Source organism: Rhincodon typus, chromosome 15 (genome assembly GCF_021869965.1).
Source record: "Rhincodon typus isolate 14 chromosome 15, sRhiTyp1.1, whole genome shotgun sequence".
In the NCBI taxonomy this organism is placed as follows: Eukaryota; Metazoa; Chordata; class Chondrichthyes; order Orectolobiformes; family Rhincodontidae; genus Rhincodon; species Rhincodon typus.
The window spans coordinates 45,173,628-45,200,185 of record NC_063346.1 but is presented as its reverse complement, the minus strand read 5'-3'; the positions used below and the strand labels follow the sequence as shown (position 1 = coordinate 45,200,185).

Here is a 26,558-nt window from a genome sequence, read left to right as displayed (position 1 = left end):
TATTGAACAGAGGAACAACATTAGCTACTCGCCAGTGCTCCGGGAGCTCTCCAGTGCAGGATAATTGGAGGCAAACCTCATCCATTCTGCCGCAGTCATTGTGCCATATTGCTATTTAAATGTACAGCAGCACAGGCAGCAACTTTGACAGTTCCTGCAGAAGGGTAAGTATGTAGTTAAGTGTGGTATGAAGTTGATAATTTGTTCAGGTGCCAAGTAAGTGATGGAGTGCTTTAGGTTGGTCAGGATTGGTGGGATGTTGTCGGGACTGACAGCGAGAGAGAAGGGTATGCCTGGTCTGACAGGGGAGCTGCTGCCAGATCTTCTTTTCCAGCTATTTCTGTTTTTTGTTTTTGATTTCCAGCATCCACAGTTCTTCCGTTTTTTTTTTTTTCGCAGTGGTAGGGAGTTTGGATTCAACAGCATTAAGTGTTGGTCATTGGGGGTGAGGTGTCAGGCTGGTCATGTTAGTAAGAGGGGTGCCAGCTTAATAGTTACCAAGGAGTTGGATTGGGCTTTAATCCTCTAACATTTCCTGGGCAATTATTAGCTTAAATGAAGCAGAACCCTCTGAATTTCCCATCTTTAATGATTTTGGAGGGTTCTAGATAGACATGAATTGCTCATCGGAAATTTCAATTTCCCCAATAATACACACTGAGAAGGCTGCATTTGAGAATCTGCACAGTCCTCCTGCACAACTCCAGTCCGATGAGTATTGGCCAATTGAATATCCAGGCCATTCAAGTATTCCAGTTTTACCATATGGTTTGTTTTTCCACCTAAGTTACCTACTATGGATTTTTGTGTGCTGTATATAGTTTCTGAGTTCCAGTGGCTTAATCACTGAGTTATGGGAATTGTCCCATATTTCTCTGTATCTATGCATGGAATAGTTAATCTAGTGATGTAACAATTGCACCCCCTTGTGATCTCTGTGGTGAACATTCAGATCTTTTGTAAGCTCCCGGAGTTCCAATCTCTATGATGAAGGAAGACTGAACAATCACAGTTATATGAATGATTAAGTTCTTTTTTTTCACAGACGAGAATATATAGAGCAATAATAATGGTGGGATTCACTTACAGCATGTTGTACACTTCAGCCTTCTCATTGCAGTCTTCTCACTATATTTCAGTTAGCCTCATACAAGATTCACTTCTTAGGCAAAACTCACAGCTCACCCACCGATTGAGAGAATCCAGTAGCCAATGATAATATCCCCTAATGTGATCAACTGAATAGATTTATTGCATCAACAATTAGAGCCATAGCCGTAGAATGTTAAAGTATCTATCATTACATCCGGTGTTGTCTCCAGATTTCCACATTGCAATTGTAACTTATGGGAATAGGCAAGAAGTGAAGTTCAGGCTACAATCAGATCAGCTTTAATCTTAACCAATTGCAAACAGGCTCGACTATCTTAGTGGCTTACTCCTACTCCTGTTTCTTAAGATTACTCCAGCATTTCTGTAGATCTAACCCTGGCTGTCCTCTTATGATCGTGCATGTTTGATTCATCCATTGTTTGACCCCCTTATCCTATCTGCAGTAACTTCAGAGACAAGTGAGACAAATATACTATGGATGGTGTAGAAATAGCTAAAGGTGAAATGGAAAAGCATCTGTCGATAATAATTTATAAATTATTAGGCAAGGTGATATATGCTAAAACTAGTCAAAGCACAATTTAAAGCCAATATTAGGGGAATCTTCTGCTTATAAATATCGTTCATCATTTGAGATTGTTTTCTGTGTAAATTTATGGAAGCAAAACCCTTAGAATCATGCAGTTGACAATGTTAGAATTGGATGTGTTATAATTTCCTTCAGCTTTTTTAACATTTATTCTTATATGGAATATGGACATCTCTGGTAAGGCAGACATTAATTGGCTAACCTTAATTGACCTGGAACTGAATGGCTTGCTAGGCAGTTCCAAAGGGCAGTTAAGAGCAAACTACATTGTTGTGGATTGAAATCATGTGTAGGCCAGTCTTGCCTGAATGAACCAGGTATATTTTTACTATTAGAATATTTTTTAATTCCAGAATTTGTTGAATTTAAATTCCACCATCTTCAAATAGGGGGATTTGAACATGTGTCCCCAGAACATTAGCTTGGGGTTCTGGAGTCCTAGTCCATTGACATTATCATTACACTACTGTCTCCCCACGTTGGTGAGACTAAGGCCATTGTCTTCAATCCTGGCCACAAACTCCATATGCTTGATTACAATTAGAGTCTCCTCCCTGGACACCGCCTCATGCAGAACCAGACATTTGTAACCTAGGTATCCTATTAGGGTGCCATGGTGGCTCAGTGGTTAGCACTGCTACCTCATAGCACCAGGATCCAGGTTTGATTCCACCCTTGGGTGACTGTGTGGAGTTTGCACGTTCTCCCCATGTTTGCGTGGGTTTCCTGCAGGTGCTCCTGTTTTAACCCACAGTCCAAAGCTATGTTGATTAAGTGGGTTAACCATGGGAAATGTAGTGTTACAGGGATTGGGTGGGATGCTGTTTGTACGGTTGGTGTGGACTCAATGGGCTGAATGGCCTGCTTCCATATTGTAGGGATTTTATGATTTTATTGATCTCTGAGCTAGGTTTCTGATTTCATTACTTGCACATTACTGAGATTTTCTAATACCATCTCTGTTAAATCACTACTTCACTACTTTCTCATTTGCAACTCTAATCTTGACTATTCCAATTCTCTTCAGGTCAGTCTCGCATCCTCCACTTTCTGTGAACATCAATTCATCCAAAGTCTGATGTTTGTATCCTATTTCACTCCAAGTCTTGATTGCCAATTACCCAGTCCTTGTTATTCTACATTATCTTATGGTCTACCAATGCTTCTATTTTAAAATTGTTATCTTTGGGTGAAAATCCTTTTGTGGACTCATTGCTCCCTAGTTCCGTGATCTCTTTCAGGCCTGCAACCTGAAATTCACCCTGCCCTAGCTGAACTCTTGGTTCTTTAAACTCAAGCCTTTTAAGCATTTTAATGTCTTTCTCCCAACATTTGATTTCAATGTCTTAATCTACCTAGATCCCATACCTTAGAACTACTATCCTTAATGTTTATGCAATGCTTTAGGATTTTCCCTAAAACTTATCTCTTGGACCAAGTAACTTTCTTTGGTTTGGCATCCATTTCCGACTTAAACTCTTAGGATTTTTACATTAAATCTGGATTATAAATGCATACCATTGCAATGATTGAATGGGATGGCTTGGGGTGTAGCACTAAGATGGACTCCCTTATCCTCTAGCTTTAAAATATTCTTAAAACATGGCATATTTTGAGAGTTTGCAAGAATTTTGTCTGACCAATTTCATTCTTAAGGTATGTTACAAGTTCATATTGAGCCAAAGGCAGAGCAAGTTTTACTTTGAATCAGAACGACCCATGCAGAAATCTTGCATAGCCTGTTAAGACTATTACTGTTTGATAAAATAGACTCAAAGTTTTATATGCTAATGAGAATAGTCATGGGGTCATACAGCATAGAAACAGATCCTTCTGTCCAACTTGACCATGCCGACCAGGTATCCTAAACTGAACTAGTCCCATTTGCCTGCGTTTGGCCCACATCTCTCTAAACCTTCCCTGTTTGTGAACCTGTCCAAATATCTTTTAAATATTGTAATTGTACCCGCCTCCATCACTTCCTCTGGCAGCTTATTCCACCTCTGTATGATAAAGTTGCCCCTCAGGTCCCTTTTAAATCTTTCCCTCTCACCTTAAATCTGTACCCTAAATAGCAGAGATTTATGTAGGATATCTGGTTGCCATGGACGCGTTGGACCGAAAGGTCTGTTTCTGTGCTGTATATCTCTATGACTCTTTGACTAGTTAGGTGGGAATTGGTTAAAGTGGCGTTGCTGCAGTCCTTGGAGTCATAGAAACTAAGCGTCTGCACCGCTGAGAAATCCATTAATAAATTATGTAGAATCACGTGATTTTGCTGCTGTTACTTACACTGACACATCAAATCAAGCTCAGTTTACATTTTGTGAAATTGTAACCTATATAATTCCAGTAATTTATCTTCAGTTTATTCTTTTTTTGATTAGATATTGTAGTCCTAAGAATTCTGCTCATAGAAGATTAAAAGAACTAAAAAATATGACTGTTTGAGTGATTACTATCAGTATATCGCACCAGCTTCACAGATGACTGCATTACCGAGCATTATATTGCAGCCTTTATTTGGATTGAATGACTTTGAAAATGACTCAAGAGCATATCTTCTAACCTCACAAATATTTCATGAGAGTGAAAACTCAGCCAAGGGCTGAAGGCAGGAGTGGTCCAAGTTGCTGAGAATTTAAACTTGCTTTAGGTCAGCACATGCTATTTGATACAAAGTGCATCACTAACCTAAGTCGTGAGATAATCCTGAATATTATGTACATTAAGATTCTTCTGAAATGAGGAGGACTCAGAAAAGCCATCAGGACATTGATGATCTCAGCAATGCATCCAATGTGAACTTGTTCTGAGTTGTGTTCTGGCTATCCAGAACTATGAGGACTTATGACTCCTATCTGAAGCAGTGTGTCTTCCATTCCTTGTCAGTGTGATGGAAACAATGGAGAAGCAGGTAAATATGGAAACAGTAAAAAAAAACTGGGGTAATTGGTAAAGAAAGGTAACTGAGGAGAAAGGGAGAAACTGGATACATAAAAAAAAAGTACCAGATATACTGTCATTGAATGCAGTCTGGAGAACGTTCACGTAGTTGATCTCAAGTATGGAGGGATTGAATTATAAGGAGAGGTTGAGTGGGTGGGGTCTGTCGTTTTTGGAGTTTAGATTGGAGTTGAGAAGCGACCTTATTGAAACATAAGATTCTTAAGGGATTTGACAGAGTTGATGCGCAGAGGTTGTTTCTCCTTGCGGGAGATTGGAGGATCAGAGAACAGAATATTAAAGTCACTAATTGCCCAGGGAGGGCAGCGATGAAGTGGACTTTCTTCTCTCAGAGGGTAGTGAACCTGTGAAATTCTTTACCACAGGGTGCTGTAGAGGCTGGATGATTAAGTATATTTAAGCTTGAAATAGACATTTTTAATCAGTAAGTGAATCAAGGATTATGAGGATAAAGCAGGAAAGTGGAACTGAGGATTATCAGATCAGCCATGATCTCATTGACAAAGCAAACTCAGTGGGCTGAAGAAGGATCCAGACCCGAAACATCAGCTTTCCTGCTCCTCTGATGCTGCCTGGCTTGCTGTGTTCATCCAGCTCTACACCTTGTTATCTCAGTTGGCTGAAGGGCCTGCTTCTGCTCTTAGACCGAATGACCCTTGAGCCTGCTTTACATTTCATTTGATTTTCGGTGACTATTCAAATCCATTTTCTTCCATGCTCCACATATATCTAGGTTACCTGATTGACCAAAAATTTGTCTATCTCAGCTTTAACTATACTCGACGATGCAGTGTTCACAGCTCTGAGGTAGAGAATCCCAAAGTTTGACAACAATTCTTTGAGTGAAGAAATTTTTCCTCAGCTGTCCTAAATGAGTGACACCTTATATTGATACAGTACCTTTTTGTTCTGGATTCCTTAGCTAGTGGAAACAACCTCTGTGTCCACCCCAGCAAACCCCTTCAGAATTTTATAACTTCTAAATTTCAGAGAGCATTGGAGTGGAGAATATAGGAGAAAGGAGAGAACTAGAGAAAGAACAAGGGATAGTTAGGAAAATATTATGAAGAAAAGAGCATACAGGATGGAATGAAATTTGGAAACAGAATAACTCAAAGAATATGATGAAACAACAGTTAAGAAAAGTAGTATATTGCTTTAATTGTGCTAAAAATAGAAACGTTCCAAATGCACATTGACTGTATTTTATAACAGCTGCACGTAAAAGTATATATTAGATGTCTTTCAGAGACAAATTGCATATCAGACTTGTTGAGGAAAATGAATGGCTGGCAAATTGAACATAAGAACCAGGAGCAGGACTAGGCCATCCTGGCCCTTCAAGCCCACTCCACTATTCAATAAGATCACGGCTGGTCTTTTCGTGGCCTCAGTTCCATTTATTCACCCTCTCGTCATAACCCTTAATTTCTTTACTGTTCAAAAAATGATCTATCTTAGCTTTAAAAACTTTTAATGAGGAAGCCTCAACTACTTCACTGGGCAGGGAATTCCACAGATTCACAACGCTTTGGGTGATGACATTCCTTCTTAATTCAGTCCTAAATCTGCTCCCCCTAATTTTGAGGCTATACCCTCTTGTTCTAATTTAACCTCCCAGTGGAAACATCCTAAATGAAAACTGAAAGAACTGCAAATGCTGTAAATCAGGAACAAAAACAGAAGTTGCTGGAAAAGCTCAGCAGGTCTGGCAGCATCTGTGAAGAAAAAAGTCAGAGTTAACGTTTCAGGTTTGATGACCCTTCTTCAGCGTTCTGTGGAAACATCCTCCCTACTTCTATCTTATCTATTCCTTTCATAATTCTATATGTTTTTATAAGATCCCCCTCATTCTTCTAAATTCCAACGAATATAATCCCAGTCTACTCAGTGTCTCCTCTTAGCCCTCTCAAGTCCAGAATCAACCTAGTGAATCTCCTCTGCACTCCCTCCAGTGCCAGTACATCCTTTTTCAAGTAAGGAGACTAAAACTGCACACAGTACTCCAGGTGTGGCCTCACCAGCACACTATACAGCTGTAACATAACCTCCCTGCTTTTAAAATCAGTCTCTCTAGGAATAAAGGACAAAATTCCATTTGCCTCCTTAATTACCTGTTGTTCCTACAAACCAATCTTCTGCGATTCATGCACAAGGACACCCAGGTCTCTCTGTACAGAGACATGTTGCAGTTTTTTTACCATTCAAATAATAGTCCTTTTTACTGTTATTCCTACCAAAATGGATAACTTCACATTTATCAGCATTGTACTCCATATGCCAAACCTTTGCCCACTCACTTAAACTGTCTATATCCTCTGCAAACTTTCAGACTCCTTTGCACACTTTGCTCTACCACTCATTTTAGTGTCATCTGCACACTACACTGGTCCCCAACTCCAAATCGTCTATGTAAATTGTAAACAATTGTGGTCCCAACACTGATCCCTGAGGCACACCACTAGTCACCGATCACCAGCCAGAAAAGCACTCATTTATTCCCACTCTTTGCTTCCTGTTAGTTAACCAATCCTCTATTAGTGCTAATACATTGCCTGTAATGCCTTGCCCATCTTTGCAGCAGCCTTTTGTGCAGCACCTTGTTGAATGCTTTTTGGAAATCTAGACACAACACATCTACTGGGTCCCTGTTGTCCACCATGCTCATAATGTCTTCATAGAATTGCAGTAAATTGGTTAAACATGACGTGCCCTTCATGAACCCATGCTGCGTCTGCCCAATGGGACAATTTCTATCTAGATGTCTTGCTATTTCTTCCTAGATGATAGATTCAAGCATTTTCCCTACTACAGAAGTTAGGCTAACTGGCCTATAATTCCCTCAGAGATAGTAAGAATTGCCGATGCTGGAGTCAGAGATAACACAGTGTGGAGTTGGAGGAACACAGCAGGCTAGGCAGCATCAGAGGAGCAGGAAAGTTGATGTTTCGGGTTGGGACCCTTCTTCAGAAATGGGGGAGGGGTAGGGGAACACAGAAATAAATAGAGGAGGGGTAGGGCTGGGGAAGGTAGGTGGAATGGTGATAAGCGGGTAGTGAGTGTTGGGGATTTGTCAGTGAGGTGTGACGACTGGATAGGTAGGAGAGAAGATGGACAGGTTGTGTTATGGGATGAGACCAGGGGTGGGAAGATTTTTAAACTGGTAAAATCCACATTTAAACCATTGAGCTGTAGGCTCCCAAGGCGAAATATGAGGTGCTACTCCCCCAGTTTCTGGGTGGCGTCATTGTGACACTGGAGGAGGCCCAGGATGGATTTGTCACTCAGGGAGGGGAAGTTGAAATGTTTCACGACCAGAAGGTGTTGTCGTTTGTTGTGAACAGAGCACAGGCGCTCTACAAAGCGCTCTCCAAGCCTCCGCTTGGTCTCACCAATGTAGAGGAGGCCACATCGGGAGCAGCAGATGCAGTAGTCCACATTGTTGGACATGCGGGTGAACCTCTGTCTGATGTGAAAGGTTTGTTTAGTGCCATGAATGGAGGTGAGGGGGAAGGGGTAGGGGCAGGTGTAGCACTTCCTGTGCTTGCAGGGAAAGGTGCCGGTGGTGGTGGGGCTAGTGAGGAGTGTGGAGCGGACGAGGGAGTCACTGAGAGAGTGGTCCCTTCGAAAGGCAGATAGGGATCGGGAGGGAAATATATCTTTCATCATCCTGTTTAGTCTCCTTTGTTTAAGCACAGGACCCTGGTATTGAATTTTATCTTCTCACTTTCCATCTGTACTCTAAATTCAACCATACTGTGATTGCTCCTTCCAAGAGGATACCTAACTATGAGATCATTAATTATTTCTGTCTCATTACACAGGACCAGATCTAGGATAGCTTGCTCCCTCGTTTTTCCATTGCATACCATTCAAGAAAACTATTTTGGATACATTCAACGAACTCCTCCTCAAGGCTGTCTTGACCGACTTGGTTCGACCAATCGACATGTACATTAAAATCTCCCATGATGATTGCCACACCACTTTTACAGGCATTAGTTATTTCTTTGTTTATTGCCTGCCCCAATGTGATGTTATTATTTGGTGGCCTGTAGACTATGCCTAGCAGTGATTTTTTTCTTCTTTGAATTTCTAATTTCTAATGGATTCAATCTTATTCTCCATTGACCATATATCATCTCTCACTACCACTCTGATATCATCCTTAAATATCAGAGGTACACTACCGCCCCTTACCTTTCTGTCTGTCCGTCAAAATAGTCTGATATCCTTGGATATTTAATACCCATTCGTGACCATCCTGCAACCATGTCTCCGTAATGGCTACTAAATCATACACATTTGTGTTGATTTGTGTCGTTAGCTCATCTACCTTGTTTCAGTGCATCTGCGAGCATTCAGATAAAGTGCCTTTTTGCTAGTTTTTGTACCTTTTTGAATTCTAACATCTCCATTAATAATATCTCCTGAGTTTTCCTTCCGTTTAACTTCTTTCATTGTCTTTGATGTAATTAAACCTTCCTGCAAACTCGTTAACCTGCTGCTTTCTTTTCTATTTGCCATTATACTTCCTGTCGTTTTCCCCTTACCCCCAATTCACCAGTTTAGAGTCCTAGTGACCTCCCTATTTATCCTTTTCACTAGAACACTGGTTCCAGATCGGTTCAGGTGGTGACTGTCCCAACGGTACAGATCCCTCCTATTCCAAAACTGATGCCAATGCCCCATGAAATGGAACCCCTCTTTCCCACTTACTCCTTTAGCCATGTGTTTACTTCCCTAATTTTCTTATCCCCAAACTAATTTGCATGTGGCTCAGGTAGTAATCCAGAGATTTTAAGTCTTGAGGACCTGTTCCTTAATTTTGTTCCTAGTGCTTGGTAATCCCCAAACAGGTTCTCCTTCCTAGATTTGCCAATGTTGTTTGTCCAAAGTGGACGACAACACTGGATCCTTGCCCTCCTGTTCTAATATTCTTTCAAGCTTGTCAGAGATGTCCCTTATCCAGGCACTGGGCAGCCAACACACCACGTGGGACTCTCGATCCTACTTACAAAGGGAACTATCAATCCCCCTAATTACAGTGTCCCTTACAACTACCACTTATCATTTTGCTCTCCTTTCTTGAATGGCTTCCTGTACCATGGTGCAGTGGTCAGCTGCCTCATCCTCCCTATAGCCCTTTTCCTCATCCTCACAGGAAGCAAGTACCTCATACCTGTTGGACAAGGCCAGGATTTGAGGCTGCTCCATTCCTGAATTCAGGATCCCCCTACCTGCCTCACTTGCAATCACACCCTGCTGTCCCTGGCCACTGACTGAATTTGAAGTACTTAATCTACCAGCTGTGACCACCTCCTGAAACAAAGCATCCAGGTACTTCGCCCCCTCCCGGATGTGCTGCAGTGTTTGAAGCTCAGATTCTAGCTCATCAACTCTGAGCTGAAGTTCCTTCAGCAACCAACACTTGCTGCAGGTGTGGTCACTGCAGCTCCCATGGGAACTGCCAGGTCCCACGGGAACTGCCAGCTCCCACATGATACAGGTACAGCAAGTCACTGGCCCAGCCATCTCTACTTAGTTAATTACTTTATTAAATGCTATTATTAAATGCTCATGTAGTATTGTAGTAGAGCATAGGATTGGAGCCTGGACTCATGACTTTAACCACCACTGTTTGAATTGAGAAGCGGATAGAGAGGACACATTATGAACCATATGTTCGGAGTTCTGTCATTTGAAAGCTGTGAGTTTGTTGTGACAAAGCTTACATCCTGTTCGTGTGTTTCCTTTGACCTCTTCACCTTTGTGGAATCTGTGGAATTCTTTACCAGAGGGCTGTTGAAGCTGTATCATTAAATATATTCAAGGCTGACACAAAGAAGTCTTTAATCAAAGGTTATGTAGACAAGGCAGGAAACTGGTGTTGAGGATGATCAGATCAGCCATGCTCTCAGTGAAAGATGGAGCAGACTAGTTGAGCTGATTGGCTTATTTCTGCTCCTATGTCTTATGGTGTTATGATCTTCATCTTACTGCTTGCTGCAAAGAGCCTGAATGTTGGACACCAGGCACCAGTTTCTCAGGGCATGTTTAATTGTCACTGGCTGCATGCACTCCATGTCCACAGTCATTATGCCAGACTCTAGGAATCCTCATGATACATTCCTGATGCTTCTGAACTTCAAGGCAGCAATTTGGGACTCAAGTAATTATTGTCCAACATTAACTTTGGTGGTATAATTAGATTTGATGTTCAGTGAGCTTGGTTTTGTTGAATATATACACCTTTAGAAGGCCTGCATCTATCATTACATTGCTGCAGCAGTGTTGCTTTGTGCTCAGGGAAACGCACCCAGTTCAGGGACCGGATCAGATGCATCTCTGGGCTCATTGCTCATTGTCATATTACAGACACTCTTTTTAAATTTCCAAAATATACTTTATTCATAGAATCATCTATAAATACATACAAATATTCCAAATCAGTTCTGCATGGTCTTTGCAGAAAGAAAAAAAAGCAAGACATTGGAATTTTGACATTTGTCAGAGCTTCTCTACAGTTGCAAAAACAAAAACATTTTATGCTTATGCAGGAAACTATTTATGTTCATTTGGAGGCACTAAGCACACACTTACTCTTAGCCTACCTGGATGCTCACAGCATCCCTGCCTTGCCTTGCTTTTTTGCAACTTGCTCCTCAGCCACGGATACCATTTTCACAATACTGCTATATTGCCATAAACACACACGTAAGATAAAAATGCAAAATAAACACACACATAGATAATTTCTTGCAGATGTCATTGGATAACAGTCTGAAGGTAAATTTGTATATTGATCTGTAAGGCAGCTCTCCAGTTAATTTTTATTTATTTAAAATATGGATGGTAAAGCATGATTGGTCGTGTGGCATTTTGTTTTGTGAAGACCCAACACATTGTAATGAGTTGCTATTCATTATCATTATTTTCCATTAATTATTGGCTAACACTAACTTTGTTGGTACAATTAGATTTAATGTTCAGTGAGCTTGATTTCCATAAATATATACACTCTCTAGAGGATCTTAAATCAGCTGTTTGTTTGAATGTTGATGTAGAGATAAGGTTTCTTTCATGGCTCCAAGAGGAGATTATTAAATGATTTATTTTTCTATTCTTCATTATACATAGACATGCTTTGTGAAATTTACATTATTCAGTTGAAGTATCAGTTTAGCAATAGCTATTGAGTTTGGCATAGCTTAGACAAGGATTGTGTTTTAATAATATTAAATGTCAGATGAAACACTAAACCTGCAACATCACAAAGATGCATCAATTGCCAAAACTGTTAACAACTTGACATAATCAGTGGTAGTGTCATTTTGAAAAACCTATACTTTCATTCAAATCTTTTTCATTTCTGTGTTTGCTAACTTCTAACTACATTTTAAAAATGTGTTTTGATATTTATTGCTTCTCCTGCGCATTTCTTGGGTGGCAGCAGATGCAGCCCTCCATGTAAATACTCATTCAGTATGCCAATTCATCAAAGGCTGCAGTCTTTGTGCTGCTGCACAGCCTTTAGACCCTTTTATATTAATCTGTTTTTCCATGTATTTTTAATTAAACTGTCATGTCACATTTCTCCACATTGAACTTCATCCACCACTATTTGGTCACACCACCAAGCTATTGACATCCTAGTGCCGAGTGGTCAGTCAATGGATTAGTTAAAGGGGAGATAAGAGAGTTACGTTTTAAGGCTTAATTTTGTGTAAATCTAGGACTATTTTCCTGCAATTTAGCATTTTATTTGAAGTTTTAAGTCTGAAGTCCCTAAGGGGCTTGGAGACAGGACTAAGCAAGCAGACCAAGACCTCTGTGCAGAGAAGGTACAATCAGGCAATTAGGTAACTGGTTTAACTGAGTATTCTTAACTGCCTGTTAGGGAGGTGGTCTGAGTCCCGATGGTATAAATAAGAGAGGTTAACTGCACTGTCATGCTATTTTGGTGCAGTGTGGAAACACTGTGAATTAGGGAAAGGAGGTGTCCTTTTCCCTTTCCTTTCTCTATCTTCGGCATTAAGGAGACCAGAAGTTAAATAGCTGTTTAGGAGGGGTGAAGTTTGAAAACATTCAAGAGTGACGTTGCAGGGAAAACATAAGCTCACCAAGTGGCACTACAATGGCCTTAGTAAATAAGAACAGGTGAGTATTTCTATTGTATTCTCTTTAAAGTAAAAAATGATCTTTAGTTTCAATTAAGGGTTTTTAAAGTATAAGGCATAAGACAACATCCCCTTAATATACTTTAAATTAGCGAAAGTGAATGAAAAGAGTCATTCTAAAGTTAAATCATGACAAGACAGCTCAGTCAGCTGCAATACTTCTTTTGTGCAATTCTTATTCAGGGAGACTTTCAGTTTTCAGGGTATTTACAACTGCAGCTACACATTTTGGACCTTGAGCAGCAGCTAGCATTACTGTAGTCTACTACAAGGCTGAGATCATTGTGGATACCCCATACAGCAACATGGTCACATCATGGGTAAACAGTGCACAAGCAGACAGGGAATGGATGACTGCCAGACAGGGTAAAAGCTCCAGGCAGGTACAGCAGGAATCCTCTGAGATACCTCCTTCTCTGACAGATTTTCCATTTTGGATACTGCTAGGGGAGATGGTTTCTTGACGGAATGCAACAAGAGCCAAGTCTGTCGCCCCAGAACTGGCTCAGCTGGATGGTGGGGTGGGCTAGAGGGGGAAAATGAGAGTGGGAAAGCATTAGTAATATGAGATTTTATCACCAGGGGAACAGATAGATGTTTCTGTGGTATCAGACATGACACCAGGAGCCTATGTTGCATCCGATGGCCAGGGTCATGGATGTCACTGAGCAGTTGCAGGACATTTTAAAGAATGGGGATGGGTGAGACAGCCAGAAGTAATTGTCCATATTGGGTAAAAAGAGGGAAAGAGGAATGGTGTCCTGAAAGCAGAATATAGGGAGCTAGGGAATAAATTAAAATGCAAGACCTTAAACTGGTAATCTCAGGATTACTTCTAGTGTATCATGCTTGAGAGATTAGGAAAAGGAAAATAAACTGGTTAAATGCATTCCTGGAAGGATGGTAAAGATGGGAGGGATTTAAATTCTTGAGACATTGAAACCATCTTCAAGGGAAAGGGGACCTGTTGAAGCCATACGGATGGCACCCTATCAGTACTGCAAACAATATCTTGGCAGGGTTGTTTGCTTGTACAATATGGGCTGGGGTTTGGGCATTGAACTAGACTGATATGGGGACTTGAACCTAAGTGGGAAAGCAAATGTGAGGTAAATAAATAGAGAAATGAAAGATAGAAAATACAAAGTAAAAGTGGAAGAGGGCCAGCAGCAAATAGTGGTCGTGGTGCAAAACGGTAAAAATGTAAAAAACTTCTGAAGATGCTATATCTGAATGCACAGATCATCCGCAGCAAGGTAGATGACTTAACAGTGCAAATTGTTATAAATGGCTCAAATATGATTGCAATTATGGAGACATGTGGTGATGTTGGGGATGGTATTAAGCAGAAGGTTAGAGCTGCATGCAACAAATGTGCTACAGTGTTCATGGTGACATTAATCTAGATATAGACCAGGTGAATGACATTAGCGCTAATATTGTGGCAGTTGGCAGATTCCTGGAGTGTGTACAAGATGGATTTTTTCTAGAACAGTATGTTCAGGAACCAGCTCAAAGGCAGGCTATCCTAGATTTGGTTTTGTGCAAGGAGATTTTATCACAAGGGGAACAGATAGATGTTTCTGTGGTATCAGGCATGACACCAGGAGCCTATGTTGCATCCGAAGGCCAGGGTCATGGATACCAGAGGGGTGAATTACGAGCCTTGTTGTGACAGGAACTTTTGGAAAACAAGACCATAACATGTATGAATCTTTCATTGGGATTAAAAAGTAAAGTAGCCTAACCTGAAACTTGAGTCCTAAATCAAAACAGAGAAACTACAAAGGAACAAGGGATAAATTGGTTGCAATGGACTGGGTAACTTCATTAAAAGGCATGACAGTGGATAGGCAATGGTTAATATTTATGGAACAAATGCATGCAGGTACCAGTTATACATTCCTTGTTGGGAGGCGGGGGGGATGCGAAACAGGATGGCAGAATACAGCAGTGTAAATTGCACAACTGTAACTAACAAAAGAATTTCAGGATAGTGGATGCGTTGGTGGACATCTTCCAAAAGCAGATGGCAAATGAAACCCTGCTGTTTAAAACAGGAGGGAGAAAATTGGAAATTACAGGCTTGTTAGCTTAACATCAATAGCTGGGAAAATACTGGAACGTCTTACGAAGGAAATGATAACAGAGCACTGAGAAAATGCCAACAGGATTACACAAAGGCAGCATGGATTTAAGAAAGAGAAATTGTGTTTAACAAATGTTCTGGAGATTTTTTTGAAGATGCAAGTAGTCGTGAGTATTGAATAATTACATTAATTATCAATAGTCAATGTGGTGTATTGGGATATTCACAAAGCTTTTGATAAAATCCCGTGAAAGGTTAGTGTGCAAAATCAACCACATGGGCTTGGTGGTACTATATTGGCATGGATTGAGAATAGGTTTGCAGACAGAAACGGATAGTACAAATAAGTGGGATTTTTTTTTCAGTGGAAGTCAGTAGCAAGTGGTGTACTGCAGGGATCAGTACTTGAGCCCCAGCAATTCACTACATATAATATATCAATGATTTGGCTGAAGGAATCAAATATAATATTTCCAAGTTTGCTAATGACAAAACTAAGAGGGATTGTGAGTATGAGGAGGACATCAAGAGATTTCAGGGTGACTTTAGACAAGTTGAGTGAGAGGGCAAGTGCATGGCTGTTAACGTGGATAAGTGTAAAGTTGTCCACCTTATGCTTTGGAAAAACAGAATAGCAGAGTGTTATTCAAATGGTGATAGATTGGTAAATATTGATGTAGAAAGGGACCAGGGTATTTGTATACTGGCCACTGAAAACAGGAGTGCAGGTGCAACAAACAGTTAGGAAGACAAATCTTATGTTGGCCTTCATTGCAAGAGGTGCTTATTGCAGGTGTTCAGAGCCTTGGTGAGACCGAGTGGACGCTTTGAAATTGTGTGCAGTCTTGGTCTCCTTACCTGAAAAATGATATTCGTGCCCTGGAAAGAGTACAGTGAAAGTTCACCAGACTGAAGCATGGTATAGGAGGTTTGTCATAGGAATCACAAAATGACAGAAGTTTTACCATGCAGCAGGAAGCCATTTGGCTCATTGTCCCTGTACAGGCTCATTTAACGAGCATCATTATCTAGTGCCAACCTCCATTTTTCTGTACCATTGCACATTATTTTTACCCAAATAATCATTAAATACCTTGTTGGATACCTCAATTCAATCTGCTTCCACCACACTTTAAGGTAGTGCATTCTATGCCTGAGCAACTTGCTGAGTAAAAAAGCATTTCCTCACTTCACCCTTGCTTCTTTTGCAGATCACTTTTAATCTCTGCCCTTTTCTTCTTGTTCCTTTAAGGATCATGAAATAACTCCACAGAGACTGGTATCCTATCACCAAATCACCCTCTGTCTTCTACAGTCAATCCAATTTTGTATCCAATTGGCAAGCTCGCCCTGAGTCCCATGTGATCTAACTTTACTAATTAGTCTACCATGTGGAACCTTATCAAAGGCTTTACTAAAGTCCAAGTAAACAATGTCTACCAGTCCACCCTCATGAATCTTTTTGGTTATTTCCTCAAAAAACTCAGTTAAGTTTGTGAGATTTCCCTCACACAAAATCATGCTGACTATCTCTAATCAGTTCTCGCCTTTCCAAATGCATGTAAATCCTATCTTTCAGAATCCCCTCCAACAACTTATCCACCACTGATATCAGGCTCACAGGTCTATAGTACCCAGGCTTCTCCTCACAGTCTTTTTTAAATAAAGGCACAACATTAGCCACCCTCCAGTCTTCTGGCACCTCACCCATGGTTATTGATGATACAAATATTTCTGCTAGGGGCCTCACAATTTCTTCCTTAACTTCCTACAACATGCTGGGTTAAACTTGATCAGGTCTTGGAGATTTATCAACCTTTATGTGTTCTAAGGCTTCAAGCATTTCCTCTTGTGTAATGTGAACTGTTTTCAAAATATCAATTTTTATTTCCCTGAGTTTTCTAGCCTCTCTTTCTTTCTCCACACTAAAATAGTGAAATATTCATTTCATATCTGTGCCATCTCCTGAAGTTCAACACATAGACAACTTTGTTGATCCTCAAGGGGCCCTATGTTTGCAGTGGGCTTCAGTTACATTGGACAGAGGCACTGGGGATCTCACCTGTTAGCTGGAAACCTGGCAAGAGCCCTGCATCACCTATTATTTATTAAGCACCAATTATGCACTTAACTGAGCAGCAGCAGGCCTTTCCCAAGGACTGAAGGAGCAGAAGCCCCATCAGTAGTTCTTTGTTTGGCACCGGTCACTGGATGCTGCTTGTGCTGCCACCACCTGATAACAAACTTATCAACTTAATTAACTGCTGTATGTATTTCTCTAGTCATGGTGATTTTCTTCTAAAATAGTTTACTAGAGATTTCATCTTGAACCAAGAAACTCCACCTAATCAACTACAGATTGTGGATTTTGGTCTGTCTGACTAACTTGTAGGTATTTCTCTAGCCATGGTAATTTCTTTTTTAAAAAATGTGAAAGAGAAAAAACACAGAGAATGCTGGAAAAGATCAGAAATTTGGCAGCTTCTATGGAGAGAAATAGTTAACATTGAGTTTGGTATGACACTTCATCAGAGCTTTAGAGAGACAGATCTTGGAAGCGAATAGAGATCTGTTTACATCGGGAGAGTTGTTAGGAGAAATATGCATAGCTTGGAAAAAAATGCTTTCTGGTTTCAGTTTGATAGGGTTGCAGAAGTCTTGGCTAGAACTGGATGTGTAAAATGATTGCTCCTGACAAGGGGAAACAGTTTAGAACTAGATTAACTGAATGTAAGGAGTTTTATTTTTAAAGTACCAGGCCAGAAGTGTTTGGTTGGAAACCTGAAGGAGTTATTTAGAGCTGAGAAAGTCTACCTCCAGTTGTATGAAGGCACAAAGAAGAGGCAGTTAGATTGTCCAAACTGGAAAATGATGTCATGCTAAGCCAAACTTAAGAGTGTGGTAGGGAAGGGAATTTCCTCCTGTGTTTGAGTAAGTGTTGTTGAGATTAATGGGACTCTAGTTTACCATGTGTTTTGAAACTTTAAACTTGCATCATAGTTTTTTCAGTTTTGTCTTAACTTCTTTCACATGATAATCTTCTCTTTTCCGGATAAAACCAAATCTGCATCATTGTGTGTACAATGTACAGTGAAAGACCACCTCATTAAAACAAAACATGAACTATCAGGCCAGATTTCAGCTGTGATCATGACACTTGTAATAAACTGGCATTGAACCAGATTAAACTAAAGCTTGACTGCTGGTCTGCTTTAACCTGAACCATTATGAAGCTACATTAAGCTACTTCACCTGGTGGGCATGCCTGGTTGTGAGACTTGTATTTAAATGCTCATTTCTTGTACTTATATTTTGTGTTTTCTTCCATTCATACCTGCTACTTCTTTCAGCTATTGCTTTTAATTTGAATTTTTCTTGCCATTATTTATTCCTAATATGAAATATTTCCTAATCATTTCAAGGGTAGCAAGGATTGCTATCACTGTAATTTTCGTGTCAAGATATCAGGAAGCTGAAGGGAGTGGTTAATCCTGTAATAGATTTTTTATGCTTCTTGACGAGAAAATAATCCTTTGGTTTTTTTTCCTTATTCTGATAAGTTTTTGATATAATGCACTTGATTTTAAGTATTACTAAAGTGTTGCAAATTAATAAACCAAAATTTTGAATGCACGTTATTAATCAACTTGTATCTGTATATTCGAATATATGAGGTGGGGAGATGGATACTAGTGTGTTATTTGTGAGACATTGCTAACTTGATGTCAAAATTTGCACTGACAAACCAGTGTCTGTTTGCCTTGATATTTGGCATTCTTTTGATTTTAACTCAATCCAATTGGCTTCCACTTGTAGTTTGCAGTAGTTTGCAATCTTTGAGGTATCTGTATGTCATCTGGCTTCACTTCACTCAAATTCATCTCATTGTCCTGCCAATTTGCTCAGTCAGAAGTCAACTGGTTCCAATAAAATTCAAATGGTTACAGTTGAAGTCAACTGGGCAGTTGGAATCATAATTAGTTTCTTGTTTTTTTTTCAGTTTTACACCATTGAACCAGACAAACATCAATGCCTTCTGGTAAGATTCAGTTGGTTCAGTTAAGGCCAACTGAACAAATCAGGATTGCCACTGGTTTCCAGTTGTAATGTTCACTTATTCTGGTTGACTCCAATTAAGCTCGATATGACCTGTTAGTTCTAAAAGAAAGCAGTTTGGCCCACTGGTATTTTAAATTGGTTTCAACCAATTCTTCCCTGCATTCTGGACACTTATCCCAGTACCAGGGCGAAAGTATTCCATTCCTTAGCCTGATATATTTATCATGATGGGAATGCTTGCAAAAGAAGTGAAAGTTTCCCTAATGTTTAAAAAAAGTCTTAGACTATGTTGAACTGTATTTCAGCACAAGCTAAGAGAAGACTGTGAAGCTAATCGGACCCAGCTAGATAGCAGACATGAATACATTTTCGATACTGTGGCTACCTGTCTCTCTCTGGAAAGGTTTGACGTTGAAGATGCTATACTGGAAGGGACTCAAGTAAGCAACATTTTTTTTTGTAATCACATAAATTCTATCCTGTTGTATTTAGGAGATAGACTGCAAAAATTATGTAACACGTGGGAATACAAGATAGGTAATATCTGTCTCAAGCACAACGTTATAATAGGTGGTATGATTTGGTGCAGACCAATATATAACTGACTAGGGCAATGTATGTTGATTAGTGTGCCTATGTAAAGGAAGTAGAGCAAAACAGTATGTTACTTATGCTAAACGTCAGATGTTAAAGGTTAGACAGAGTTAAGGCAAATACTTTTCTAGTCAGGGTTTTATTTCAATTTAAACTACATACAGCTCCAACACTGATATATTAATTCAGCCAAGTGTCCACCCAATTATCTCTTAATTAGTCATTACCTGTTCTAGTTTCCCTTAGCCTCAGGTATCCTTGCCCGACTCTACTAGATGATATCAGGTTTGACTTTTTCAAATAAAACAATATATAAACAACAATAATATAAAAATGACAGCGTATTGTACAGACTTACAATGTATCTATATTGAGTTTTTTTATGTGTTCAATAGCATTCCAAATGTCTTATTTTCCAGTATTTCAAACAGTTTCTCAGACCTTGACAACAAGGTGCAGGGCTGGATGAACACAGCAGGCCAAGCAGCATCATAGGAGCAGAGAGGCTGACGTTTCGGGCCTAGACCCTTCATCAGCCTGCTGTGTTCATCCAGCCCTGCACCTTGTTGTCTCGGATTCTCCAGCATCTGCAGTTCCTACTATCTCAGACCTTGCTTCTTTCTTCTTTAAAGCAATCAGCTTACTGTACTTTCCACCCATTTCAATTTGGAAATTGCTGTCTCCAACATCTGTTTTAAAACTGCAATAAGGATTGAAACATAGTCTTTTCTCATTCAGGAATTTTATTATCCCATTATGATATATTATCGATGCAGCACTCAATAAGTACTGTTATGCTGAAAATTCCTAACGGATTCTTCAAGGTCTGATCGAAATTACTAGAAGAAGACACGTACACTTCAATATGAAGCAAAATTTATTAGCCTAATCTACTTAATATATGTTAGAGACACATCCAAACTAATGAGCAAATCTTATTAGCTCAAACTACATAATATACATATACAAACAAATGAGTCTAACACTGCCTTCTATCCGTCTGGGATGTTGGTGATGGTGGCATTTGGAGCTCAATCTCAAATCCCATGACACCGGTCGGCAAACCCCACCCAAAACAATGGTTAAAAACTCTGATGAGCAGGAAAAGTCTCTGATACTAATACTAATCTGAATCTGGGTTACATGCTGAATCCCCATTTTGTAGTAACTTCCACACTTTTCCAGCCCTCAAAACAGGTGGAAAACACGTCCAGGGAGCTCCATGTATACCACTGAAATGGACAATTCCCACTGCCCCTCATGAACAAAGAGAACAAAAAATAAAGAACAGTACAGCACAGGAACAGGCCCTTCGGCCCACCAAGACTGTGCTGACACATGATGTCTTTCTAAACTAAAACTTTCTGCCTCCACAGGGTCTGTATCCCTTTATTCTCTGCCTATTCATGTATCTGTCAAAATGCTTCTTAAATCTTGCTATTGTATCCACCTCCACAACCTCCTCTGGCACTGTATTGCAGGCGTGTGCTACCCCCATGTAAAATATTTGCCTTTCACATTGCCTTTAAACTTACCCCTTTTACCTTAAACCTTTGTTGCCTAGTAATTGACATTTCTATCCTGGGAAAAAGACTCTGACTATCCATTCTGTCCATGCCTTTCATAATTTTGTAAACTTCTTTCAGGTCATCCTTTATCCTTTGACATTCAAGTGAAAACAAACCAAGTTTGTACAACCTCCCCTCATATTTAAGACCCTTCAAACCAGGCAACATCCTAGTAAACCTCTTCTGAACCTTCTGCAAAGCCTCCATATCCTTTTGGCAGAGTTGTTACCAGATCTGTACACAATATTCCAAATGTGGCCAAACTATAGCTCTATACAGCTGCAACATGACTGACCATTTTTTGTACTGTATGCTCCAGCTGATGAAGGCAAGCTTGCTATATGCCTTCTTGACCACCTTATCCACTTAATGTTGCCACTTTCTGGGAACTGTGGACCTATAAGCCTAAATCCCTCTGGATGTTATGCTCCTCAGGGTTCTGCCAATTACCGTATTCTTCCCTCTTGCATTAGATCTTCCAGAATGCATCACCTCACATTTGTCTGGATTAAATTTCATCTGCTATTTCTCCACCCAAGTCTCCAGCCTACCTCTATCCTCTGGCAGTCCTTCTCACTGTCTGTGGTTCCCCCAATCTTTGTGTTGTCTGCAAACTTACAAATCAGGCCACCAAATCCTCTTACAAATCATTTATGTATTACAAACAACAGAGGTCCCAGCACTGATCCCTGAGGAACACCACTGGTCACAGATCTCCAGTCAGAAAACACTCTTCCACTGCTACTCTCTGTCTTCTATGCCAGTTCTGTATCCATCTTACCAGCCCATCTTGGGTGCCTTGTGATTTCACCTTTTGAATCAGCCTGCCATGAGAGACCTTGTCAAAGGCCTTGCTAAAGTCCAAACAGACATCTACTGCCCTGACCTCATGAATCATCTTTGTCACTTCCTCAAAAAACTCAATCAAGTTTGTGAGACATGACATTCCCCTCACAAAGCCGTGCTGCCTACCATGAAAATCCAATATTTTTCCAAATGTGAGTAAATCCTACCCTTAATAACCTTCTCCAATCTTTCCCCACCACTGATATAAGGCTGACCAGCCTGTAATTTCTCAGATTATCCCTGTTGCCCTTCTTAAGCAAAGGAACAACATTAACTATTCTGCAGTCCTCGGGGACATTTCCTGTGACTAAAGAGGATATGAAGATTTCATACAATTCCTCACAATTTTCTCACCTGCTCCCCTCAGCTTTCTGGGGTAGATACCATAAGGTCCTGGGACATGTCTACCTTAATGCTTTTCAAAACATCCAACACCTCCTTTATTTTCACATTGACATGCCCCAGAATATCAGTATGCCCCTCGCAAGACTCACCATCCACCATATCCTTCTCCTTTGTTAATATTAATGCAAATTATTCACGAAGGACCTCACTCCCTTCCTCCGGTTCCATATATAAATTCCCTCCTTCATCCTTGAGTGGATCTACCCTTTCCCTGGCTACTGACTTGCTCCTTATAATAGTACAAAATGACTTGGGATTTTCCTTAATCCTGTTTGCCAAAGACATTTCGTGTCCCCTTTTAGCCCTCTTAATTCCTTGTTTGTGTTCTTTCCTGCTATCTTTGTATTCTCTGTGTGTCTTCAATTTCCTTGTCGTGATAGTAACGAGATCAGCCAAGTAGATCTCATAGAAAATGAGTTGACTGATTGGGGATGTTAATTTAGTCCAATCAGGGAGTCCTGGCTGACAGATCAGACTCCTGATCACTCTGACAGCTGGCTCTAAAGAAGCTGGATCATTTTCAAGAACTCTCCATGTGTAAATAAAGGGTGACTTGGTGCTTGGATACCAGCCTCTGTGGAGTTATTTCAGTGGCCATGAGAGAAAAGCGTGGTCATGTAGAAATTCACTCGCAACGGTCATCTTTGAATTGAGATAAGCATTTCTGGCATCATGCTGTTATTTGGGAAGCATGACTCATTCGATCCAGCCATTGAAGACTGAGCCTAGGATGTGTTATGTTTTCTGGGAAGACATAATTGGGGCAGATGAAAAGCAACAACTAATTATCCTAGTGTGGAGCTGGAGGGACACAGCAGGCCAGACAGCATCAGAGGAGCAGGAAAGCTGATGTTTTGGGACAGGACTTTTCCTGCTCCTCTGATGCTGCCTGGCCTGCTGTGTTCCTCCAGCTCTACACTGTGTTATCTCTGACTCCAGCACCGGCAGTTCTTACCATCTCTGAGTAATTATCCTGACAGCTTGTGGACGTACAGCTTTGTAAGTTATTAGGGGCCAAACTTTCCCTGAAGCACCAGATACTAAAACCTTTCAAGAGTTGACAGATTTAATTAAGGAATATTACGACTCCAAGCTTGCTTTAATTCTGAGAGGCTATTGGTTTCACTTGGCAATTCAAGAACTAGGGGAATCCATACTGGGATTTTTGATGAGGTTAAGACAACTGGCAGAGGCATGTGACTTTGGTTTAACCCTTAATGAGATTCTGAGAAACCAATTGGTATATAGGATTAAATAATGTAACCATGCAAAAGTGTCAATTTGCTGAAGCCCAACTGGACTTCAAACAGGCACTACAACTGGCTTTATGATTGTAAAATCTGGCAAGTAGAGCATATGAGTTGCAGGGTATTCTGATGGAAGTGAATGCCAGACCGACTGAGCTTGGGGAAGGCAATTGAGTGAAGGCAATTGCATAGCCTCACTCAGGACATATCCTGAACAGAGGGACTCTAAGTCGGCCTACAGCAAAACCCCAAACAAAAGCCAAGCCTTGGCCAAACGGTTAAAACTTTCTTCAGGATCCGGGCTGGCAAGCCATTGTAGTTACTGCTGGTATGCGAACTTGAGACAGCAAAAGAGTCCCAATAGACCTAAATGGAATAAGAGAACTCATAGGCCAGTATCCAGGAGAGCGCACACCCTGGAGTATCCACCTGTATCTGGTTTGGAACAGTTAAATTGCTTATCAATATCCAAATCAGAGCCAAGCAAAACAAACATCCAGTTCATTGCTCACCCATTTCTAATGGAGGTTGATACTGGTGCGGCCATTTCAGTGTTCGCAGAACCAGTCTTTAACAAAATTCGTTGTGAAATTCAACCCTTAAGTTTGTGCAAGACCTTGGCTAGATTGAGAACCTTTACAGATTAAGGGCACAACGTCAGTTCCAGTTTCTTATGAGAAGCAGCTGGTTCAGTTACCAGTGACTGTGGTAAAAGGCTTGGGCCCAAGCTTGATGGGATGAAATTAGTTGAGAAAGATTCACCCAGATTGGCTCAACATTTTTCAATTAGAAAATGGCTGCCTGAGTGAAGACCTAATGAAATACCTGAAGGTTTTTCAGGAAGGTCTAGGGACTATCAAAGGAGCCAAGGCCACCTTGCATGTTGATCAGAAAGCAATTCCACGATTTTGCAAAGCCCACCAAATGCCATTTGCCTTATGGGCAAAAGTAGAGGCAGAAATCAGAAGGCTGGAAAGCAAAAGAATTATCAAACCAGTCCAGTTTGTGGTATTGGCAGCACCAGTTGTACCAATTATGAAGCTCAATGGCTCGGTTTGCCTTTGTAGTGACTTTAAACAAACAATAAACTGCTTTTCACAGCTGGATAAATACCCAATCCCTCACACAGAGGATTTATATACAAAGCTGGCAGGGGGACTGTCCTTCACAAAGTTGGACATGAGCCATGTGTACTTGCAATTGCAGTAAGATGAGAATTTCCAGAAATATGCTACAATCAATACCCATAAGGATTAATACCAATATATGAGATTGCCATTTGGAGTATCATCAGCCTCTGCAATTTTTCAGTGGATGATGGAGAACATTTCACGAGGTCTACTCTGGGTCACCATTTATCCAGATGACAGGGAAGACCAATAAAGGGCACTTAGAACCTGGACATAGTCCTTAGACATTTCTCCCAGGTGGGAACAATGTGTGTTCCAGGCAGCTCAAGTGACCTACGTGCGCTGCAGAGTTGACAAGTCTGAGTTACATCTATTGGAAGATGTAATGAGGATGATCAAAGGTGCCCTGGCTCCCATATCAATACCGGAACTTAGGTCTTTTCATGGGCTGGTGAATTATTACAGAAAGTTCATGTATAACCTGGCCTCCATCCTGGCACCTTTACTTCAACACTTATAAAAAGGGTCAGCCTTGGAAGTGGTCACATAGCCAAGCTATTGCTTTCAGGAAAGTGAAGAAATGGCTAGCATCCTCTAAGGTGTTGCCACACTATGATTCCAAGTGAGATGTGGTATTGACATGCAATGCATCCCCACAGGGCATCAAGGTAGTATTAGCTCATAAGTGGCCCAATGGAGAGGAACACCCAAAAGCATATGCATCCAGGACTTTGGCTAAACCAGAGCATATATACTTCCAGATAGAGAAGGAAGGTTTGGTGGAGTCAGGATGTTCCACCAATACCTTTAAGGATGTAAATGTTTAGTAATAACCGACCACAAACCCCTGCTGGGTCTACTTAAAGAGGGCAAGGGAGTGCCACCCATAGCTTCAAACTGAATCCAGCAGTGGATTCTAATTCTCAGTGCATATAATTACAAGTTGAAACACCATTTAGGAGGCCAAGTAGCAAATGTGAATGCATTGAGCCGCCGCCACCTCCCCCCCCACCCCGATGGCAGATACACCACTGGTGGTACCCCCACTGGAAGAGTCCATAATGGTTTTAAACTATCTGGACACATTTCCAGTAACAGCTGACAATATCAGACTTTTGACGCAGAAAGATCCAGTCTTGGCAAAATGGAAACAGCTGGTGGTGATGGGGGAAATCAAAAGGTTGTCACACTGAGAATTGAAACCTTTTTGGACCTGAAGTGACCAGATCACAGTAGAGGATGGCATATTATTACGGGGAGCAAGACTGATTGTCCCAAGCAATGGTCACCACCAAATACTGACTGAATTCCACCAGGGTCATCCAGGAGTTTCCAAAATGAAGATGTTGGTGAGAAGTTCTGTCACATGGCCAGGATTGAATGCAGACAAAGCCATGTTGGTGGATTAGTGCCCAGAGTGCCAACAAGGACAAAATTTATCACCAACAGCTCTCCCACATCTGTGGGAATGGCCGGGTAAACTCTGGACTCAGCTACACATTGACTATTCAGGTCCTTTCGTGGGCTCATGTTCTTAGTTATCGTGGACACCCACTCAAAGTGGCTGGACAAGCATAGAGTTCATTTGTCAAACACGGGGATGATGACAGAAAAACTGCGTGCATCTTTTGCAATATGTGGAAGTGTTGATCACAGATAATGCACCATTGTTTACCAGCAGGGAATTTGAGTATTTCCTAAAGTCAGATGGTATTTGACATAAAGGAAGCTCCATATCATCCATCATCCAATAGTCTGGCAGAAAGAGCAG

General features: G+C 40.7%; 1 protein-coding gene across 1 annotated transcript in view; it reads left to right on the top strand.

The window, feature by feature from the left end:
- Window positions 1–26,558, top strand: part of LOC109919602 (dynein axonemal heavy chain 5-like) — a 251,683-nt gene that overhangs the window by 6,157 nt on the left and 218,968 nt on the right. Inside the window, exon 2 of the mRNA XM_048605989.1 lies at window positions 19,303–19,437. Coding sequence (XP_048461946.1) covers window positions 19,303–19,437 — 135 coding nt within the window. The remainder of the gene's footprint in view (window positions 1–19,302; window positions 19,438–26,558) is intronic.